Here is an 18,653-nt window from a genome sequence, read left to right on the forward strand (position 1 = left end):
TGAGGTTGAAATGTTTCTGCGTAAACTCCAGTAAACATTCATACGAGAATTTTATTTTGAAGTACCTGCAACGACAAGGAATAGCCACCAGTTTACAATCACTGTAAGCAAACCGGTGTTCAACATCAATGATTTAATCAGAAACTAGAAGAATGTTGTTAGATAACCTAGTCATGCCTCAAATCTGAGAAGTTAATGGGGAATGCCGGAGTAGAACAGTCACTGCCGCCTGTGTTTTACTCTCTCAGTCAAAGTGATTTTGGCCTGCTCTGATTCCCCATTTTTCATTTCTTATACATTCTCTACCGGCTTTGATATAGTGTTCACAAATTTTTGCAGCTTCTCATGAACCAAGTCATTTATAACTTTTGAATCTTCCACTCAATCTCAAATGTTCTGATATTAGAATTTGTCAATACAAATCAAATAATATTTGAACTTGTCACTATGTGATGTAAGTACTCTAAGCAAGCAATCAACTTCATGATCCATATTTATGTCTAAAGTATTTGATAAATTAAAATTAAATATTTATTCCACCTCATTGATACTGTATATTTAGTGCCTTAAGCAATTTCTTCAGTTAGTAGTACAAGTTTCGTTTTTATACAAACATCATCAACTACGAGTGTCCTTGCTTACGTGAAAACAATAAAAATGTACCAAGACATAACTTTTCTAAAATTGCCTAAAAAATATGCATAAAAACTTAAAAACCATAAGAAGAGATAGAATGATAGGACACATCTTAAGACATCTAGGACTTGTGCAAATGTTTTTGAGGGAAGTGGGAGGTGGGGAATAAGAGAATAAATCGTTTAAAGTATCTAGTGACTTTAAATGCATTTTTTATAAAAAAAACTGTGACAGATTGTCACAATGTTCATCAAAAAGACGATGTAATAAGCTAAAAACAATCTCTTGAATAAGTCCTTAAAATGAGTGAAATGTGGCATTTCTTTATGTAACAAAAAATTCAATTTTTCATGCTGTTAACAAAGGACATTAACACAGTGCAGCAAGAAAATATACACAACACTTTAATCTGTAGTAATTACGGAACGTAAGTTTTTAAAAAGAACTTTTTGATGAATATTATGATAAACTGTCACAGTTTCTATAAAAAAAAAAAAGCATTTTAAGTTGGTAGATCCTTACACGATTAATTCTCCCACAACCAAACACATTCCCCCACTTCTCTTCCCTCAAAAACCAACTGCACAAGTCCTGGATGTCTTAAGATGTGACCTATCATTCTATCTCCTCTTGTCAAATTTAGTCAAATCCATCTCTCACCAATTCGATTCAGTGGCTCTTCATTCATGATTCAATCTATCCATCTCACCTTCAGCATTTTTCTGTAACACTACATTGCAAAAGCTTCTAATCTCTTTCTAGTTACCATCCATGTTTCACTTCCATACAATGCCACGCTCCAGACGAAAGTCTTCTAAAACATCTTTAATTCCTATCAATGTTCGAAGTGAGCAGATTTTTTTCTTAAGAAAGACCTTCTTTGCTTGTGCTAGTCTGCATTTTATGTCCTCCTTACTTCTACCATCATCAGTTATTTTACTAACCAAGTAACAACATTCATCTACTACCTTTAAGATTTCATTTCCTAATCTAATATTACCTGCATTACCTGACTTTGTACGACTGCATTCGATTACTTTTGTTTTGGACTTATTTATTTTCATCTTGTACTCCTTACCCAAGACTCTGTCCACACCATTCAGCAATTTCTCCGGATCTGCTGCAGTCTCAGGTAAAATGACTTATCATCAGCAAATCTCAAGGTTTTGATTTCCTCTACTTGGATTGTGATTCCCTTCCCAGATTTCTCTTTGATTTCCTATACTGCCTCTTCTATACAAACACTGAAAAGGAAACTGCAACCTTGCCTCACTCCTTTCCGCTTTTTTTTTTTTTTTTTTTTTTCAAAGCCCTCGATTCTTACCACTGCACACTGATTTTTATACAGATTGTAGATAATTCTTCTTTCTCGGTATCTGATCTCGATCACCTTCACAATCTCACAACTTGGTCGTTTTCTAGATCTACGAATGCCATGTACGTGGGTTTGTCCTCCTCAATTTGATCCTCTAAGATCAGATGTAAAGTCAGGATTACTTCACGTGTTCCTACATTTCTTCTGAAGCCAAACTGATCTTCTCCCAGCTCAGTTTCAACTTGTCTTTCCATTCTTCTGTAAATGTTTGCTTGTCCAACATTTGTTCCATTTCTCCACGGGGTCAGGTATGAGGTGAGATGAATCTGTCAAGGCAAGGGTTTTTTTTTGTGGACTGCATGCTCTTCCTGTCGTCAACCTAATCAGAGGAGTTGATGAGGTGAAATTAATGATGTGATATCTGATAGTAGGAAGGAAGAGGGTGAAACCCGGTGCTGGCACATAGCCTACTCCTGTAGAAAAGCACCAAGGGGTCTGCTCAAGGCTTAATGTCTCCATCCGATGGACGAATCACCATCAACAGCATCATATGCCCTCACTCCATATGAGCAGTGCAGAGAGGTTTGGAATTTAATCCAGGCCTTTGGCATGTAATCTACTGATTAGAAATTGTATTCCACAACCTCTCCTACCCTGCTGGCCTACATTCTGATGGCTTTTTTTTTTTTTTCGACCAACGAGACTCAAACCAGCCAAGCATGGTGTCAGACCATTTAGACTTCATTGCCTTAACGATCATGGCCACCAGGCGGGCTTTCCATTCTTCTGTGAATAATACATGTTACAATTTTGCAGGCGTGAGATACTAAATTAACAGTGCGGTAGTTTTTACACTTGTCAGAAATGGCTTTCTTGGGAATAGGTATAACAAAATTCTGCCGAAAATCGGATGGCACTTCTCTTGTCTCACACATCTTACACAATAAATGGAATTACCTAGCCATGCTGATTTCAAGGCAGTCAGTAAATCAGAGGAATATCATCAATTCCAGGTGCCTTGTTCCTGTTTAGGTCTCTCAAAGCTCTATCAAATTATGATCTCAAAACTGGGTCCCCCATTTCATCAGCATCAACAGCCTCTTCTTGCTCCAGAACCATATCATCTACGTCTTTTCCTTGATGCAACTGTTGGTTATGTTCCTGCTATCCTTCTGCCTCATCTTCTTTCCCTAGAAAGTGGGTTTTCCATCAAGCACTTAATATTCATACAACTAGCTTTCCTTTCTCCAAAGCTTCCTTGATTTTCCTGTATGCCTCATTCACCTTTCCTAGAACCATACAACCTTCAACATCCTTGCACTTCTCCTTCAGCCATTCCTCCTTAGCTGACCTGTACTTCCTATCCACTTCATTCTTTAATCACCTGTTTTCCTTTCGGCCCTCTTAATTTTTTGCATTGTTGTACTTTCGTCGTTCATCAATCAGGTCTAGTATCTCCTGAGTTATCCACTGATTCTTAATTGATTTTCCTTTCTTCCTAACATTTCTTCAGCAGCCCTAGAGACCTCATTCTTCACGACTGTCCATTGTTCCTTGATTGTGTTTCCTTCAGCCTTTTCATTTAGGCCTTGTGCAACATGTTCCTTGAAACAGTCCTTCACACTCTTTTCTTTCAATTTGTCTAGATCCCACCTCCTTGCATTCCTTCCATTCTTCAATTTCTTCAACTTCAGGTGGCATTTCATGACCAACAAGTAGTGGTCAGAGTCCACATCTGTTCCTGGGAAAGTTTTGCAATCCTCCAACACCTGGTTTCTGAATCTGTGCCTAATGATAATGAAGTATATTTGATACCTCCCAGTGTCTCCAGGTATCGCCCACGTATACAGCCGTCGTTTGTGGTGACTGAACCAAGTATTAGCAAGGATTAAATTCCTTTGTCCCAATCCAAATTCCCCTATTGTATTACCTTCTCTTCCTTGGTCTACCACTGCATTCCAGTCTACCATCACAATTAGATTCTCATCACCTTTTACATATTGTGTATTAAATCTTCTATCTCTTCATATATTCTTTCGATTTCATCATCATCTGCTGAACTAGTAGGCATATAGACCTGCACTATTGTGGTGGGCATTGGTTTGTTGTCTACCTTGACAACAATAATCCTTTCCTTATGCTGGTCGAAGTAGCTTACCCGCTGCCCTATTATTTTGTTCATTATTAAACCAACCCCTGCATTTCCCCTGTTTGATTTTATGTTGATAATTCTACAGTCGCCTGACCAAATATCCTGCTCTTCCTGCCAACGTACTTCACTTATACCAACTACATCTAACTTTAGTCTATCCATCTCCCTTTTCAGATTCTCTAACCTACCACAACATTTCAAACTTCTAAGTTAGTTACACCTGTAGTTTCCCCGCTTTCAGCCATGTACCAGTATCAACACAGCTAAGCCATGTTGAGTATTATTACAAGGCCATATCAGATCATCCAGACTGCCGCCCTTGCAACTTCCGAAAGGCTACTACCCCACATTTGATGAACCATTCATTAGTCTGGTCTCTCAACAGATACCCATCTGATATGGTAGCACCTGCAGCCCAGCTATCTGTTTCACTGGGACACGCACGCCTCCCCACCACCGCAAAATCACATGGTTCGCAGGAGAGGAGTGTCATCTATAAAAGGAATAATGTCTTCGCTCGTAAGAAAGTGACATGGCTCAGCCATTCTTTTGCAACTGAGTAGCCTCTAGCCTGCAAAACAAAAAATATCGGCAAAGTATTTGCTTTCGGTGACAAGAATTTTCAAATTAGATCCAGTTCAAAAAGCATTCTCCAGATGGTAGTAACGTATGTGATACCTTCTAAAGCAACTTCTTTGAAACCCAACAGAGTGCATTTCATGTTACATCAATGATCGATATGAGTCAAAAGCAACATATATCGATCAATTTTGTATTATTTCTACTTATGAAACAGAGATGGCAGGAAAGTACACAATTGTTCGATTCATAAGGTGAAAAAAGATCCCCCGGAAAATAGCAGTGATGTGTGTGTAATAGGTGTTCTAACTTCCACCTGCACCGGCCATTCGTGGTTCGTAGGATGCTAAAGAGTTTAATGCGTCACCTATTCAATACAATATAAATTTTAAACATTAGGAATTTATTATTAATTCCATTTGACACATGTTTCGCCCTTCACTGAGGGCATGATCAGTCATATCAGTCAATTCGTCGAACGAGGATAGTCCACCTGACGTATAATGAACAGCAATTCGCCTTGAGTGGTTCAAAAAAGAGGATTTTGAAAGAAAGCCAAATTCTGCAATGGCCCATTTTTGAACATTCAGTGTACATTGTACATCAAACCAGCTCTATAATGATCAAGCGTTGGATGTACAGTGTACAGCATATTGGAATTGCCTGTGTATCGAACCATTACAGGATGTACAGTATACATCGAATTGGCTAGTGGTGTTAGTTATTTTGTTGAGTAAACACTGAATGTAACATTAGAGATATTTTGCATGCAGAGAACACACTACATGAAGTGCTCAATGGATTTTTCCATTGCCCTTCAAACATATGACTACCCATACTACCAAGCTTCAACTATTGAACTAACGATCAGGAGAAGCCTATTCTCCATCATAGATCCACACAGGGGAGGGGTGTACAGCTCCATGGCTGAAGGGTTAGCGTGCTGGCCTTTGTTCACAGGGGTCCCGGATTTGATTCCCGGCAGGGTCGGGAATTTTAACCATCATTGGTCAATTTCGCTGGCACGGGGGCTGAGTGAATGTGTCGTCTTCATCATTTCATCCTCATCACGACGCGCAGGTCGCCTACAGCCGTCAAATCAAAAGTCCTGCACCTGGCGAGCCGAACTTGTCCTCGGACACTTCCGGCACTAAAAGCCACAATTAAAATTGAAATAATTGATAAGGAGATTCCACCTATTCAATACCAAAGAATAAGAAATGTAGTGAATTACATTCTCATTTAATAATAATTAGAAATGGTACCGGTTTCGACCCTAGTCCAGGTCATCATCAGCCGATTAAGAAATGGAAAACAATGCATAGGATCAGTAGAAGAGGCAATATGAAAAAGAAATAAACGGGGGTAGACACTGTAAAACTTAGAAGAAGTAAAATACAAGTCATTCAAAAGAAAAACAGTGCGCAATTCTCTTAGCGGCAGCAAGCCACATGCAGCGCTAGGCAAAGTCCCACAATGATTACGAATAGCAGAGAACTGTTCAAAGCCAGTTATTTAAACACTGTCAGGCATAAAGTCATACGCCATTTCATTTCACAGGGGAAGGAAGAAGAGAAGGAAAACAAAACAATAAAGAATGACTGGCCTTAAAGAGAGCAAACTTACTTTGCATTGTTTCACCAGTTGCTCGATCGCTTCATTTAGATTCTTGATCTTGGCAGTATGACTTGCAGTCACGGCCGAGAGGGCAGCACGATCTTTACATGACCTATGGAGAGAAAATATAGTAAACAATGGGACAAAAGTGCACAAAATGATGTCAATTCCTGAAATATCAATAAAGAGACAAAATGAACCCTGGGTTTAAGCAAAATTTCAATTTCAAAATGTCAAAATTTCAATAAAAATTCAGTATTTTTATTTTATTGAAAAAAGGTCCTTGCTTAAAAAATAGACCTACATGTATATTTATTTATTTCATTTTATATTTTATGGGTTACACTGGACTACTATAGTCAATTCGCTCATCCCAGGAAATAACAAGAAACGTCAAAAAGTTGAAGTTCTCAGGGGAAGCATTTTTTTTTTGTTTTTAAACAATACGAAATCACTGGTTCACCAAATGTTACATGTGATAAATTTCATATTTGAGCCCATATTGACAAAAAGTATTGCCTTGTAAAAATCCTTACAAATGTTCCACCTATACAATACCATAAATCATCCTTTACCAATTATACTACATTGAAATATATTAGTGATACATGTTTTGTCTCGCTTTCGAGACATCTTCAGTCACAAACAAAACCATTTTAAAAATATGGTACTGTAAGGACACTATGAAATCACAGTAAATTAAATTAAAATTCTTTCAAGGTCCACCTATTCAATACAATGACGTTTTATTGTGATTCAATCACATGTCAAATGGTACTAGTTTCGGCATTTATGTGTCTTCATCAGCCTTAAGTACAAATTAAACAATTATATATATTCCTAAAACATCTAATGTGTTAAAACGTGTTTTAGATGTTTTAGGAATATATATAATTGTTTAATTTGTACTTAAAGCTGATGATGGCACATAGATGCCAAAACTAGTACCATGTGACCATTTGACATGTGATTGAATCACAATCAAACATCACTGTATTGAATAGGTGGACCTTGAAAGAATTTTAATTTAATTTACTGTAATCCCAATTCAATACGGAACCCAATGAAATTCATAACACTATGAAAGCATTAGATAAAAAGTCTATGCATCTTATGACACGGCATATTGGCATCTTGTCAAGTCCTGAGTCATAAAAATAACATGAACATGAATATGATGTGAAGCAAGAAGTCCAATGTTACACGGGTTAAAATATCGCAACATACGTGGATTACACAGACGTAACACAAGACGAGTGGCTTTATAAAATGAATGAATCATGTAGATCACCCAACACTGTAAAAATATTGTACACATTGATAACATCTATACATAGACAGTGGAAGATTAATGCCACATTTAAATTAGCTTCATGCGATGAGTCACAGAGAGGCTTTCTTTTGTTGAATAACGCAACTTGATCCTACACACACTTCCTCATCCATTCCATGCTGTCCGATTCACATCGAGTGTTGAAGCTAACTAAACGCAGTACTAGAAGGTCAGTAAGAACTGATTTGGAGGGGAGGTTGTGGAGAATTCGAAATGGGAGGAGAGGTGCGGGGTTGTAATACTTTACTTTGGCGCCTCATAGTAAAGAATGTAGCGATTATCTCTTCATTCAGATTATGTGCCGGGTTACACTTTTTATCAATATTTATAAAAATATTTTCAAAAATATTCAATAGATTCCCCTTCCTACTTAGTTGGAGCAAAACGCTGGCAACCAGGAAAGAGTTAGCTGGAAAATTTATAATGTCCAATAATGGACCAACTACACTGGTATCGCCAGTGTTCGCGGATTCTGCTTCTCCTCACGCTGCCTGCTACGTGATATTGTGGTGTTCCTTAAAAAGCTGAATACAAAAGGATTACAATTTCACTCAAACTTCGCAACTATGAAGCAGACTATAGAAACAGCGAAGATAGTGGAAGTGCAGAATGCTACCCTTGCACGTTCTGGAACACGCATTCTAACGTAATGCAGAGAAATTCTGAATTTAGATTACTCCGTGAAATACTATTTTTTTTAAACTGTAAACGCAGTTTTGAATTTAAAGTCTGAATTTCAGTAATGCAGAGGTGCCAACCTTTGAAGTGGATTATCAGTAATCGCCCCCCTACCCCCGAGAAAAATTTCGAGTTACGTCCAAAGCATGCTCCTTCATTCTCGATAATGACACCCCATTTGCCTTTCCCTCTAGCAATCTATTCGAAAGTATATCATATTACTCAATAAAATTTGCACACAACCTGTACGTTCTTTGATAAAACAGGCAGAACTCCATAGGCTACACCGCAAGGATTATTACATAAAATCTTACTTTAAATGCTGCTCATTCCTTGTAGCTTGTTTCTCATGCAGCAGTTGCTTTTCAGTGTAGTTTTTCTCGAAGCATCCTTCCCACTGCGATAACATTTTCGTCTTCTGAACCACAAGCGATTCCAGTGCAGATGTGCTTAATGTAGGCCTCACTTCTTTCTCAATCTTTCTGTCAAATGTCAGATACACTTAACACAGCAAATACAACATTACTGAAGGATTTGTAGTGGAGAAGAGCAGCGCCTGAGCTCCTTCATTCACAATGAATTTTACAACGCTTATGGGTAGCAAAACGAAGTCACCATCGAATAAGTATCGCTGCCAACTTACAAGCATTGAAACGACGACGATTTAGGAGAAAGGCTCGAAAGAATTGAACATTTTTCCTTCTTTAATCTTCTTCCGTAGAAAATTATTTTTTCGTGATAATGTCAGCTTTTCCGTAAGAATTTCTCCTTTGACCGTAATTCCGTAATCGTGAGGTGAAACCCATAATAATTACGGACAATTCGTAATAGTTGGCACCTCTGGTAATGGGACTGAAAATTTTCTTCGAAGTACGAATTATCCGTATTAAACAAATTAAATAACATGCAAAACCGTACCTCATGTTTCCAGGAACAAGAGCTTCTTCGAATTAGGCAGGATTTTGAATTAACCGATTTCAATTTATCGAGGTTCTACTGTATTCAGTAGTACATTTTCTCGCTTAACACAATCTTTTTGGTTGTCCCCTGCAGAAACGTCTTAATGAGATTTTACTGTAATAGAAAAGAATAACCAAGAGACTAATAAAGTCAAGTATAGAAAACCAAGGATAAGGAGAGGAACAAAATAAAAGTAGAGTAAAGACCACAAGTGAGGAAAGCAAGGGGAAACTACCTCACTCCTCATTTCCCTAGTACGCCTCTTCAGTGATGCCTAGGCCATCTATGACAGCTGATGGCAGAGCCGTTGAGGATCCCACCAGCGGAATCGCTGACGGACTGAACATACATACAAAGACCACAACCTGGCAGTGTGGGAAGAGGGACTAGCAGAAAGAAGACAAGTAGGTGACTGGTAGGTCTGTGTGATCAACTTACTTCATGTCATCATGTATCTTCTGGAACTTGGCCCTGTAGTCGACCTGATACTGATGAATCTTATCTAGCTGTATCTTCCTCTCAGTCAGTCTTCTCCGCTCCTCTTCCTCTGCTTCTCTCTGTCTCTGTTGTGCTTCCGAGATCAGCTGACTGAGCTCGTGAATACGCTATAAAAAGAATTGGTAGTTATTGCAACCGAAACCATCGAAGACAAACAAATACATAGGTTGCACAGCCATGCAACAGTGCTGAACTCTGTTATTCTTACCAAAGTTTGCTGACCTGCATCCCATTCCCTAGAACACATAACCTCACCCTTTCTCATCCAGGTCCGTTTACAGTGGCCAAGGTGAAGATTAGCAGTAGTGAGCAAGAGCTCGCGAAAGACAGTCGCCATATTTTCCAAGCATGAACAGAGAAGTTGGTTACAAATCTGGTGTGTTAGAGGTCACACGACACAACAGTGTCGCAACGTATGTCAGACATGTCTCAATCTGGTCACCCACCTGTAAGTGACTAACATGTACAAACTGCGTCTGCATTAGTGGAGATGTATTGGATGTGATTTTAACGCATACCGTTCCTCCACAGCAGACCGTTTATGTGGTGTATTAATGTTCATTTTTGCAAAACAATTTGCATCGTCGCCGTAAGACCTATCTATGTCGGTGCGACGTAAAACAACTAGCAAAAAAAAAAAAAAAAAAAAAAAAAAAAAAAAAAAATTTGCAAGCAGCTCTGAGAAGAAAACTGTGGCCATTCATTGATAACCCACCTGTCGTTCTGCATGACAATGCTATGGCACACTCAGCAGGAGTTGTGTCTGAATTTTTAAATATTTTCTTTACAATTTGTTTTACGTTACACCGACACAGAGGGTTCTTACAGTGATGAAGGTATGGGAAAGGCCTGGGAGTGGGAAGGAAGCGACCGTGGCCTTGATCAAGGTACACCCTCAACAACTGCCTGGGTGATAATGGGAAACCATGGAAAACCATCTTCAGGGCTGCCAACAGTGGGGCTCGAACCCATTATCTCCTGGATGTAAGCTCACACACCTGCACACCCCTAACCGCATGGCCAACTCGCCCTGTGTGTCTAAATTTTTCAATCGCTAGGGGTGCTCTATCAACCCCCAGCCCTCCATACTTTACGGATTTGAAACCCTGTGACTTCGATCTTGTCCCCAAGATGAAGGAGCCACTACGCGGGAAATGCTTCTGTAGAACTGAAGACATTTTGCAGGCCACCAACCACTCTCTTCGCACCATCGACAGACAAGGAGTGACAACGGGATTCAATGGCTTTCGCCATCGCTGGGAACACGTTTTACACAACGCTGGTGGCTATATCAAAGGCCTATAGAACTTAGAACCATGAATGTACGCTATGCATCAGTAAATAAAATAGTTTCCAAAACTTAAAACCCAACCCTTGTAAGAATTACAGTCTTGATAGGCTTATGGGTTTATGTTGTGTAACAGGAAAAAATAGAGAGGACATTCCCAGTTAGATACATGGAAAGATAAGGTTGAACAATATGGAATGAAAATAAATGCCAAAAAGAGTGAAATCGTGATCACAACTAGAAAGAGGGTGATAGTAGTAGTAATAATAATAATAATAATAATAATAATAATAATAATAATAATAATAATAATAATAATAACAATAATCTTATTTGCTTGATGTCCCACTAACTACTCTTATACGGTTTTCGGAGACACCAAGGTGCCGGAATTTTGTGGCGCAGGAGTTCTTTAACATGCCAGTAAATCTACCGACATGAGGCTGTCGTATTTGAGCACCTTCAAATACCACCTGACTGAGCCAGGGCCTCAACCACCTGAGCCATTCATCCCGGCCTAGAAAGAAGGGGAGACCTATCAGAGAAATAATGCTCTGAGGGGAACAGCTTACGAAGCTAGAGAGTTTTAAGTAGCTGGGAAGTATCATAAAAGGAAAGTGGAAGGAATGATAAGGAAATAATAAAGCGTGGAAGACAAGCAGGAAGGTTCCTGAAAAGTGTCAGAAGCCTGGTTTGGAGCAAGGATGTCCCTCAGAGAAGCAAAAGAGAGACTTAGAGGATTTACTAGGAACCTATTCTGACGTATGCAGCAGAAACTTGGGTAATGAGGCAGAGAGCTGTGATTAGGATGCAAGCAAGTGAAATTAAATTTCTGAGAAGCAGGACAGGAGTGACAAGAAATTAAAAGGTTAGATATATAGTACAAGAAGAGCCACTATACAGAACAGGATAAAGGCATCTCTTCTTAGATGGTATGGACAAAAAAAAAGAAAAAGAAAAAGAATTGATAGAGGAAAGGAAACCCAGGAGAATGCACAAAATGGAGGTAACAGAAAAATGACCAGGAGTCCGACTCGTTGGCTGAATGGTCAGCGTTCTGGACTTTGCTTCAGAGGGTCCCGGGTTTGATTCCCGGCCGGGTCGGGGATTTTAACCTTCAATGGTTAAAGCCACACGAAAAATAAAAATAAAATAAATAACCAGAAGACAGGTGGATAAAAGAAGTGGAAGAGTGTGTGCAAAGAAGAGAGGACTGGGCAGGAGTGAAGAGGGAGAAGTGGTGGGAAGACAAGAGGAGATGGAGAGACTTACGTTCCAAACAAACCTGGCTAACAGCTGAAAACTGCGAATGACGACAGTGATGATGATGATGATGATGAAAAGGTGAAACTGCAGGACACATCATCATCATTTTACAGTCCCAGTTTCCCAGGTACTGTTGGCAAGCCTCTTCCATTCTGTCTTATTCCGTATTGAACTGAGAATCACAATACTAAAAAGAAAGTATAGAGGTTCCACCTTTTCAATATACTCACCAAACTCTCCTTTATCCCTCCCCTACCTCTACTTATTCCTTACTTCCTTATTTGCTTCATATTTTGCCGCCCCTACACATGTCAATCATGACGGCACGGTGATAAAGGTGAGCCTCATAATTTAACTTGTTCTAAATTTCTTACCCCTTGTTTCATTTCTATTTAAGTCTCCTTTTCTTCAGGCTTCATATATCCGCATCGAACTGAGGTACTTAAGTCCTACACTGTTTCTTAGGACTTCATATATGTCGCTTTCCACTCTTCAACGGGCCAATAAAACAAATGCCTGTAAGACCTTGCTTAGCAGCAACTGTACAGAAGCTGCATCTCTCAAGATCAAATGTTGGAACCAGCTTTTTAACTCGTTATTTACCATCAATTCAACATCTTTTTACGTGATTATAGCACAGCAAGAATATACAAGACTGTCACATTACAAATGAACCTCAACTGAATTTACTTCTTCATAAAAAGTGTTGATATTTCTTCATACACCCTTCAGACTTATATTTTTTATGTGTGTTTATAATTGTTTATGATTTAGTCCTTTTGCCCTGTTCTCTTAATCGACTAATGATGACACTTTAAATGTGTCGAAACCAATCCCTAAGTTAACATGTTGTAACTTAATATTGGTACAACTTAATAACAGTGTATTGAAAAGGTGGAACCTCTATACTTTCTTTTTAGTACTGTTATTGAGATATGTTCTGTTGTTAATGACATCCCCCAGTGTCCTTCCCCAATCTGCAATGTCCATCCAGTGGTTTCTTGGTCTTTCCACTACCTGTTTTCCTGCCATATGTCTCACTACCTGTTTTCCTGCCATATGTCTCTCCAAGTTAACATATGCTGTCCTTGTTGGCTCCATCCTCATTACATGCCCGAACCGCCTCAGTCTGAACATGCTGACCCAACCTAACAACGATGTAACAATCCCAGCTTTCTTCCTAACCACATCATTCCTTAACTTGTCCAGTTTGGATTTTTGAATTTTGGACCTAAAGAACTTCATCTCAGATGCCTGCAACCTTGATGAATCATTCTTAGTGAGGGTGCAGGTTTCAATACCATAAGTTAAGATTGGTATGACGTTTTGATTGAACATCACCAGCTTTGATTTTGTTGGTACTTTGGAATCCCACAGGAGTGTTTGTACTTCCTGGTAAAAGTGAGAACTCTTCTGCACTCTATTTGCTACATAATAAATCCAAAGTTCTAGCAACCATAAATCAAAAGAAAAATATACACTGTTCTTTTAGGGCGTTATATGCTTAATGATAGAAACAAACTGCAGGAAAACTAGGTGTTTCAGAAAAACTTTACTCCACATTTTGAGAAGTGAACAGCAACCAATTGCAAATGTTTTAATACTGCCCAAAATTTGAACTAAACTGAAAATTGCACCAATGATGGATAGGTACCCTTACTGGTCAACAGAAGGCTCACAACATGTCTTTAATAATTGGAAAAGTACTGGTAGTTAAAACCACCATTTTTACACTAATATTTTCTGGCTATGAGTTAGGAATATACTCTTGTTCGTCACTCGGTTGATGACTAAGAGCTATTATATTCTGCACAGAAATTCGATCAGTCTTGTTCTAAATTTGAAGTTCTTTTAGTCCATGAGTTAGAAGATAACGTCATCAGACTAATAAAAGATCACGGGATATAAATGAATAATAAAATCAAGAATTACAAAAGAAAGTAAGGAAGAGCCATGAGATGGAATAAAGGGAGACTTGACTCTAGAATTAATGACTTTTCTGATAATTTCAGGAGAAAATTCCATTCTACGGTCGTCAGGATTTGAGAGTGTGTCATTACGGTGGAGAGTCAACGGTTAAGACACTATAGCAATTGACGCTTGCACAGCCGGCACTACAAATCATTACACGTAACAACTCTCATTATTGTTCCGTATTGAAGATGACGTTAGGCATAGATATCAAGGATAATTTAATAAAAAACCACCTATTCAATACTTTCCACGTTTAATGTGGTTATTATCTACATGATTTTATGTAGACTTAGGTCAGGTACATGTTTCACCCATTATTTTGGGCATCTTCAGCCTGTGTCATGTCAGTGCCTTCTGGGTTTGTAGGCCATGGTACAGGAGCCTGTGAAGGTCCCGATGTTTCACCGAAGACCGTGTTCAGCATTGTCAAGGGTACCAATATAGTTGGTCTGTTATTGGATTTTAAATTTTCTAGCTAACGTAACTCATTCCTGGTTGCCAGCGTTTCGCCCCAGTGTGCTAAGTTGGGCTCATTAGTTGGTAAATAGCAGACCTACCAAGATGCATGGCTAGTGCATACCGTGTAGGCAATGCGTAGGCTACTTGGAGGCACTGACAGTGCCAATGCACTATCTGAGACTTTGTCTCATTTTCAAAAATTGATGCCTGCCTGGCCATCAGATGATAAAGATGTTGATACCCACAGGGAACCTGAAATATTTGTTCCGAATGAGTAAATTTATAATACCAATATAGTTGGTTCGTTATTGGACATTATAAATTTTCCAGCTAACTCATTCCTGGTTGCCAGCGTTTTTCCCCAGTGTGCTAAGTTGGTCTCATCAGTTAGTAAATAGCACATTTACCAAGACGCATGGCTAGTGCATACTGTGGAGCAACTGCGGTGGCTCCAAGTACCTTACGCAGTGGCTACTGGGGCGAAACGCTGGCAACCAGGAATGAGTTAACTGGAAAATTTGTAATGTCCAATAACGAACCAACTATATTGGTATTATAAATTTACTCATTTGGAACAAATATTTCAGGTTCCCTAAGGGAATCATCTTTATCATTGTCAAGGGTTCCAACTGATTTTGAAAGCAGCAAAGCTCTTAGTGGAATGAAGTGGTGTTGTAATTCCACCTCATAATATAGTACAGGCTACGGTATGCTGCTCGCCTAATGGTCTGGATTTAAATCCTGAAAGATACTATGGCCGAGGCATGACAGAAAAAGCAATCGGCGATCAGTTGCCTGTCTCCGCCAAAGCAGGTCGATGTCGGGTTCCTTAATGCTTCAACCATTGGCCGAAGAACAGCCAATCAGGGACCGCCCCCACCAGCATGGCGGACCAACAGGTGAGCAGCATACCGTAGCCTGCACTATATAATGAGGAGGAATTACAACACCACTTCATTCTACCAAGAGCTTTGCTGCTATTGACGTTAGAATTGATTATTTTCACCAGATTGACAACAAGGAAGGAAGGAGGACATATTGTTTGGGTTCAGACCAATATCACATCATTTTAATTTTTGGATAAATTAGATGGAATGTAGTAAGTAGGGCTAAATAATTTCTCCAGACATCTGAGTAACCGTCTTTTTTCGCAAAAGGTCTCTAAAGTTAGTTTGTTTGGTTTATTTATTTAAGGAATTGGACGAGATTAAGAGAAGATATTCTGATATGAGAGGTCTAGAAAATTATAGCAGACTTTAAGAAGAAAGAAGAGAGCAGAAACATTTTAAAGGATAACTAATTTTATGGATGTTTTTTATAATTTTACGAATTGATAATTATTATTTATGATTTTACGATTTTAGGATAAAGACTATTTATAGATGTTATCTATAATTTTACAAATTGATTTATTTAAGGATTTCCACTAAATGACAAGTAAATGTTAAATTTAGACAAGAAGAAATAATTATTCTTTCAGATGTAAATAAGGACATAAATTAACATATAGAGATTAATTTAACAGATTACATTAGTTAGGAAATTTCCAGTAAAATCTGCAACAAATGACATAGTAAATAGGAAAGGTGAAACTAGGAGAAATTGTTGTAACAATTTTCAGGATTCATATATACTTGTTATATTATACCACTGTACCATAGTCCAAGGACCAATTAATGTTTTTGGCACCGCTGAAGAAGAGAGCGGTGGCTCTCGAAACATGTACATGTACGGTAATTAAATAAAATAAAATGTATAAGTATTGACAAGGCGGTGAAAATATTTTACAGAAATTTGCTATTGACATTAGTCGGAACCCTTGACAATGCCAAACGCAGTCTTTGGTCAAACATCACATACTTCTAGACCACTGCCTACAAGCCTGGAACACTGGCATGGTTACGCTACTGCCCTGAATATAAAAGTTATGAAAACTCTTGCCTTTGCATGCAGTTTATGTGCATTCGCCATTTCCTCCTGACGTCTAATCGACATTAATTCTTCATTGTGCAGCTGCTGTAGGATGTTCTCCTCCTCTTGTAACAACCTGGACTGCTTTTCTCGTAGTGACATTTCATGCTGATGTAACATTTCTTCCCTTTGCGCCCTCTCCACCAACTCCAGTCTCTCCATTCGTTGTATCATTTTATCCTGATAATGAGAATACACATTCATAATTAATAGAATAATGAATTCCAAGGGCATGCTGTAGTTGTAACATTCTGAGATTTTAAAAAGGCTTCTGACTCTGTTGATAAGGAACCCTTAGATAAAACAATACAGAAATTTGGAGTTAAATCGAAATAGGCACACCGAATATGTGGAAGCCTTTCAGACACAATATCAAAGGTAAAATTTATGGAAGAAGTATTGTGACGGTATGAAGGCAGATTAAATATATAACAAGAATTTGAATGTACCGCTGCTGTTAGTAATAATTCTGAGGTGGGGTTTTGCCAGGATGTTGGTGGGCGTGTCCGGAGAAAGATATTGCGTGCATGAACGACTGTGGAGAGCTGGGCTGCTTCAGTATGCTATGAGTGAGCAAGAGGTGCACATGTCTGTTGCGCAATGCATCATTATCAAATTTCATGCAAAGGAGGGAACCAAACCTTCTGAAATTTTGAGACAGTTCCACGCACAATTTGGGTAAGAAACACTTTTGCAGACTCGAGTGTATGAGTGGGCTAAAGCATTTGTGTCAGGAAGAGAAGCTGTGGAAAATGAACCTCATTAAAGGAGACAGTGGACAAGCATCACTGTAGAAAACATTGTTGTCATTTGTGACATTACTGGAAGATTGGCGAACAAAAATTTCTCAAACGGTTTTAGCCACAGGAATAAGTTATGGAAGTGTTTAAACCATGGATTTCTTGCATTGTATTGTGATGAAACTTGGGTGCATCATTACACCCCAGAGTCAAAACAAGCAAGCATGGAGTGGTGGCAAAGAGACGAAGAAGGTCCGGTCGAGGCCTTAACACACCCGTCTGCTGGAAAGGTGCCTGCAAACGTTTTCTGGGACTCCGCGGGCGTTTTGCTGGTGGATTTTCTTTAAAAAAAAAAGACAGACAATTAATGTAGCCTATTACTGTCGTCTTTTGGATGATGTGAAAGCTGAGTATCGCAATAAGCGACGCCGGCAACTGATCCAAAAGTCATTCTTCTCCATGACAATGCAAGGCCACGTATTGCCGCTTTAACGCAGGAAAACTGGAGGAAATTCACTGGACACCTCCGGAACACCCTCCGTACAGTCCAGATTTACTGCCCAGCAACTACCATTTGTTTGGACCATTCAAACAAGACCTAGGAGGACAGTGGTTCAATGATGATGCAAGTGTAGAAGAGATTGTGCACAAATGGCTCCACACACGTCCCTCTTCTTTCGATCAGGACGGCATAAAAAAGTTACCAATCCGATGGAGAAAATATGTATTGAAGGCAGGACACTATGTAGAAAAGTAATCACTATGCGTGTCTCTTTTTGGTTGATGCAAAAATTTATTTTTTTAATTCCTATTTATATTTGATCCACCCTCATACATATTACATCCCCAGGCTGGATTTATTAATACTATTATTAATGTTGTTACATCTATTTAGGAAGGCCCAGCTAGTACCGGCCTAAGTAAGGAGTCACCCTCTTGATTACGAAACTATACAGGTATCTACAAATATTTACAATAGAAATAATTACAATATACAGTACATATATACAACAAATGTGCACAGATGATGTCCCTAAACACCTTTTTATCTCCCTGTTTTGAGAATCTGTCCTTCAGTATTACCGGATCTGCGGACTGGATCTTCGTGCTGTTTGGTGTAACTCAGAGGAAAAGTCGTTCCTAGAAACTTTCTCACATTGTGGCAGGTACTCAGGAGGGTGGCTTTC

The 18,653-nt window shown here is 38.9% G+C and overlaps 1 protein-coding gene across 1 annotated transcript in view; it reads right to left on the reverse strand.

The window, feature by feature from the left end:
• Gle1 (nucleoporin GLE1) overlaps positions 1-18,653 on the reverse strand; it is a 66,723-nt gene that overhangs the window by 25,953 nt on the left and 22,117 nt on the right. The window contains exons 3-5 of the mRNA XM_067154541.2: positions 16,697-16,906; positions 9,709-9,875; positions 6,309-6,411 (exon numbers count right to left, since the gene is read on the reverse strand). Of these exons, the coding sequence (XP_067010642.2) occupies positions 6,309-6,411; positions 9,709-9,875; positions 16,697-16,906 (480 nt within the window). The remainder of the gene's footprint in view (positions 1-6,308; positions 6,412-9,708; positions 9,876-16,696; positions 16,907-18,653) is intronic.

The sequence above is a fragment of the Anabrus simplex genome, chromosome 10 (genome assembly GCF_040414725.1).
Source record: "Anabrus simplex isolate iqAnaSimp1 chromosome 10, ASM4041472v1, whole genome shotgun sequence".
Lineage (NCBI taxonomy): Eukaryota > Metazoa > Arthropoda > Insecta > Orthoptera > Tettigoniidae > Anabrus > Anabrus simplex.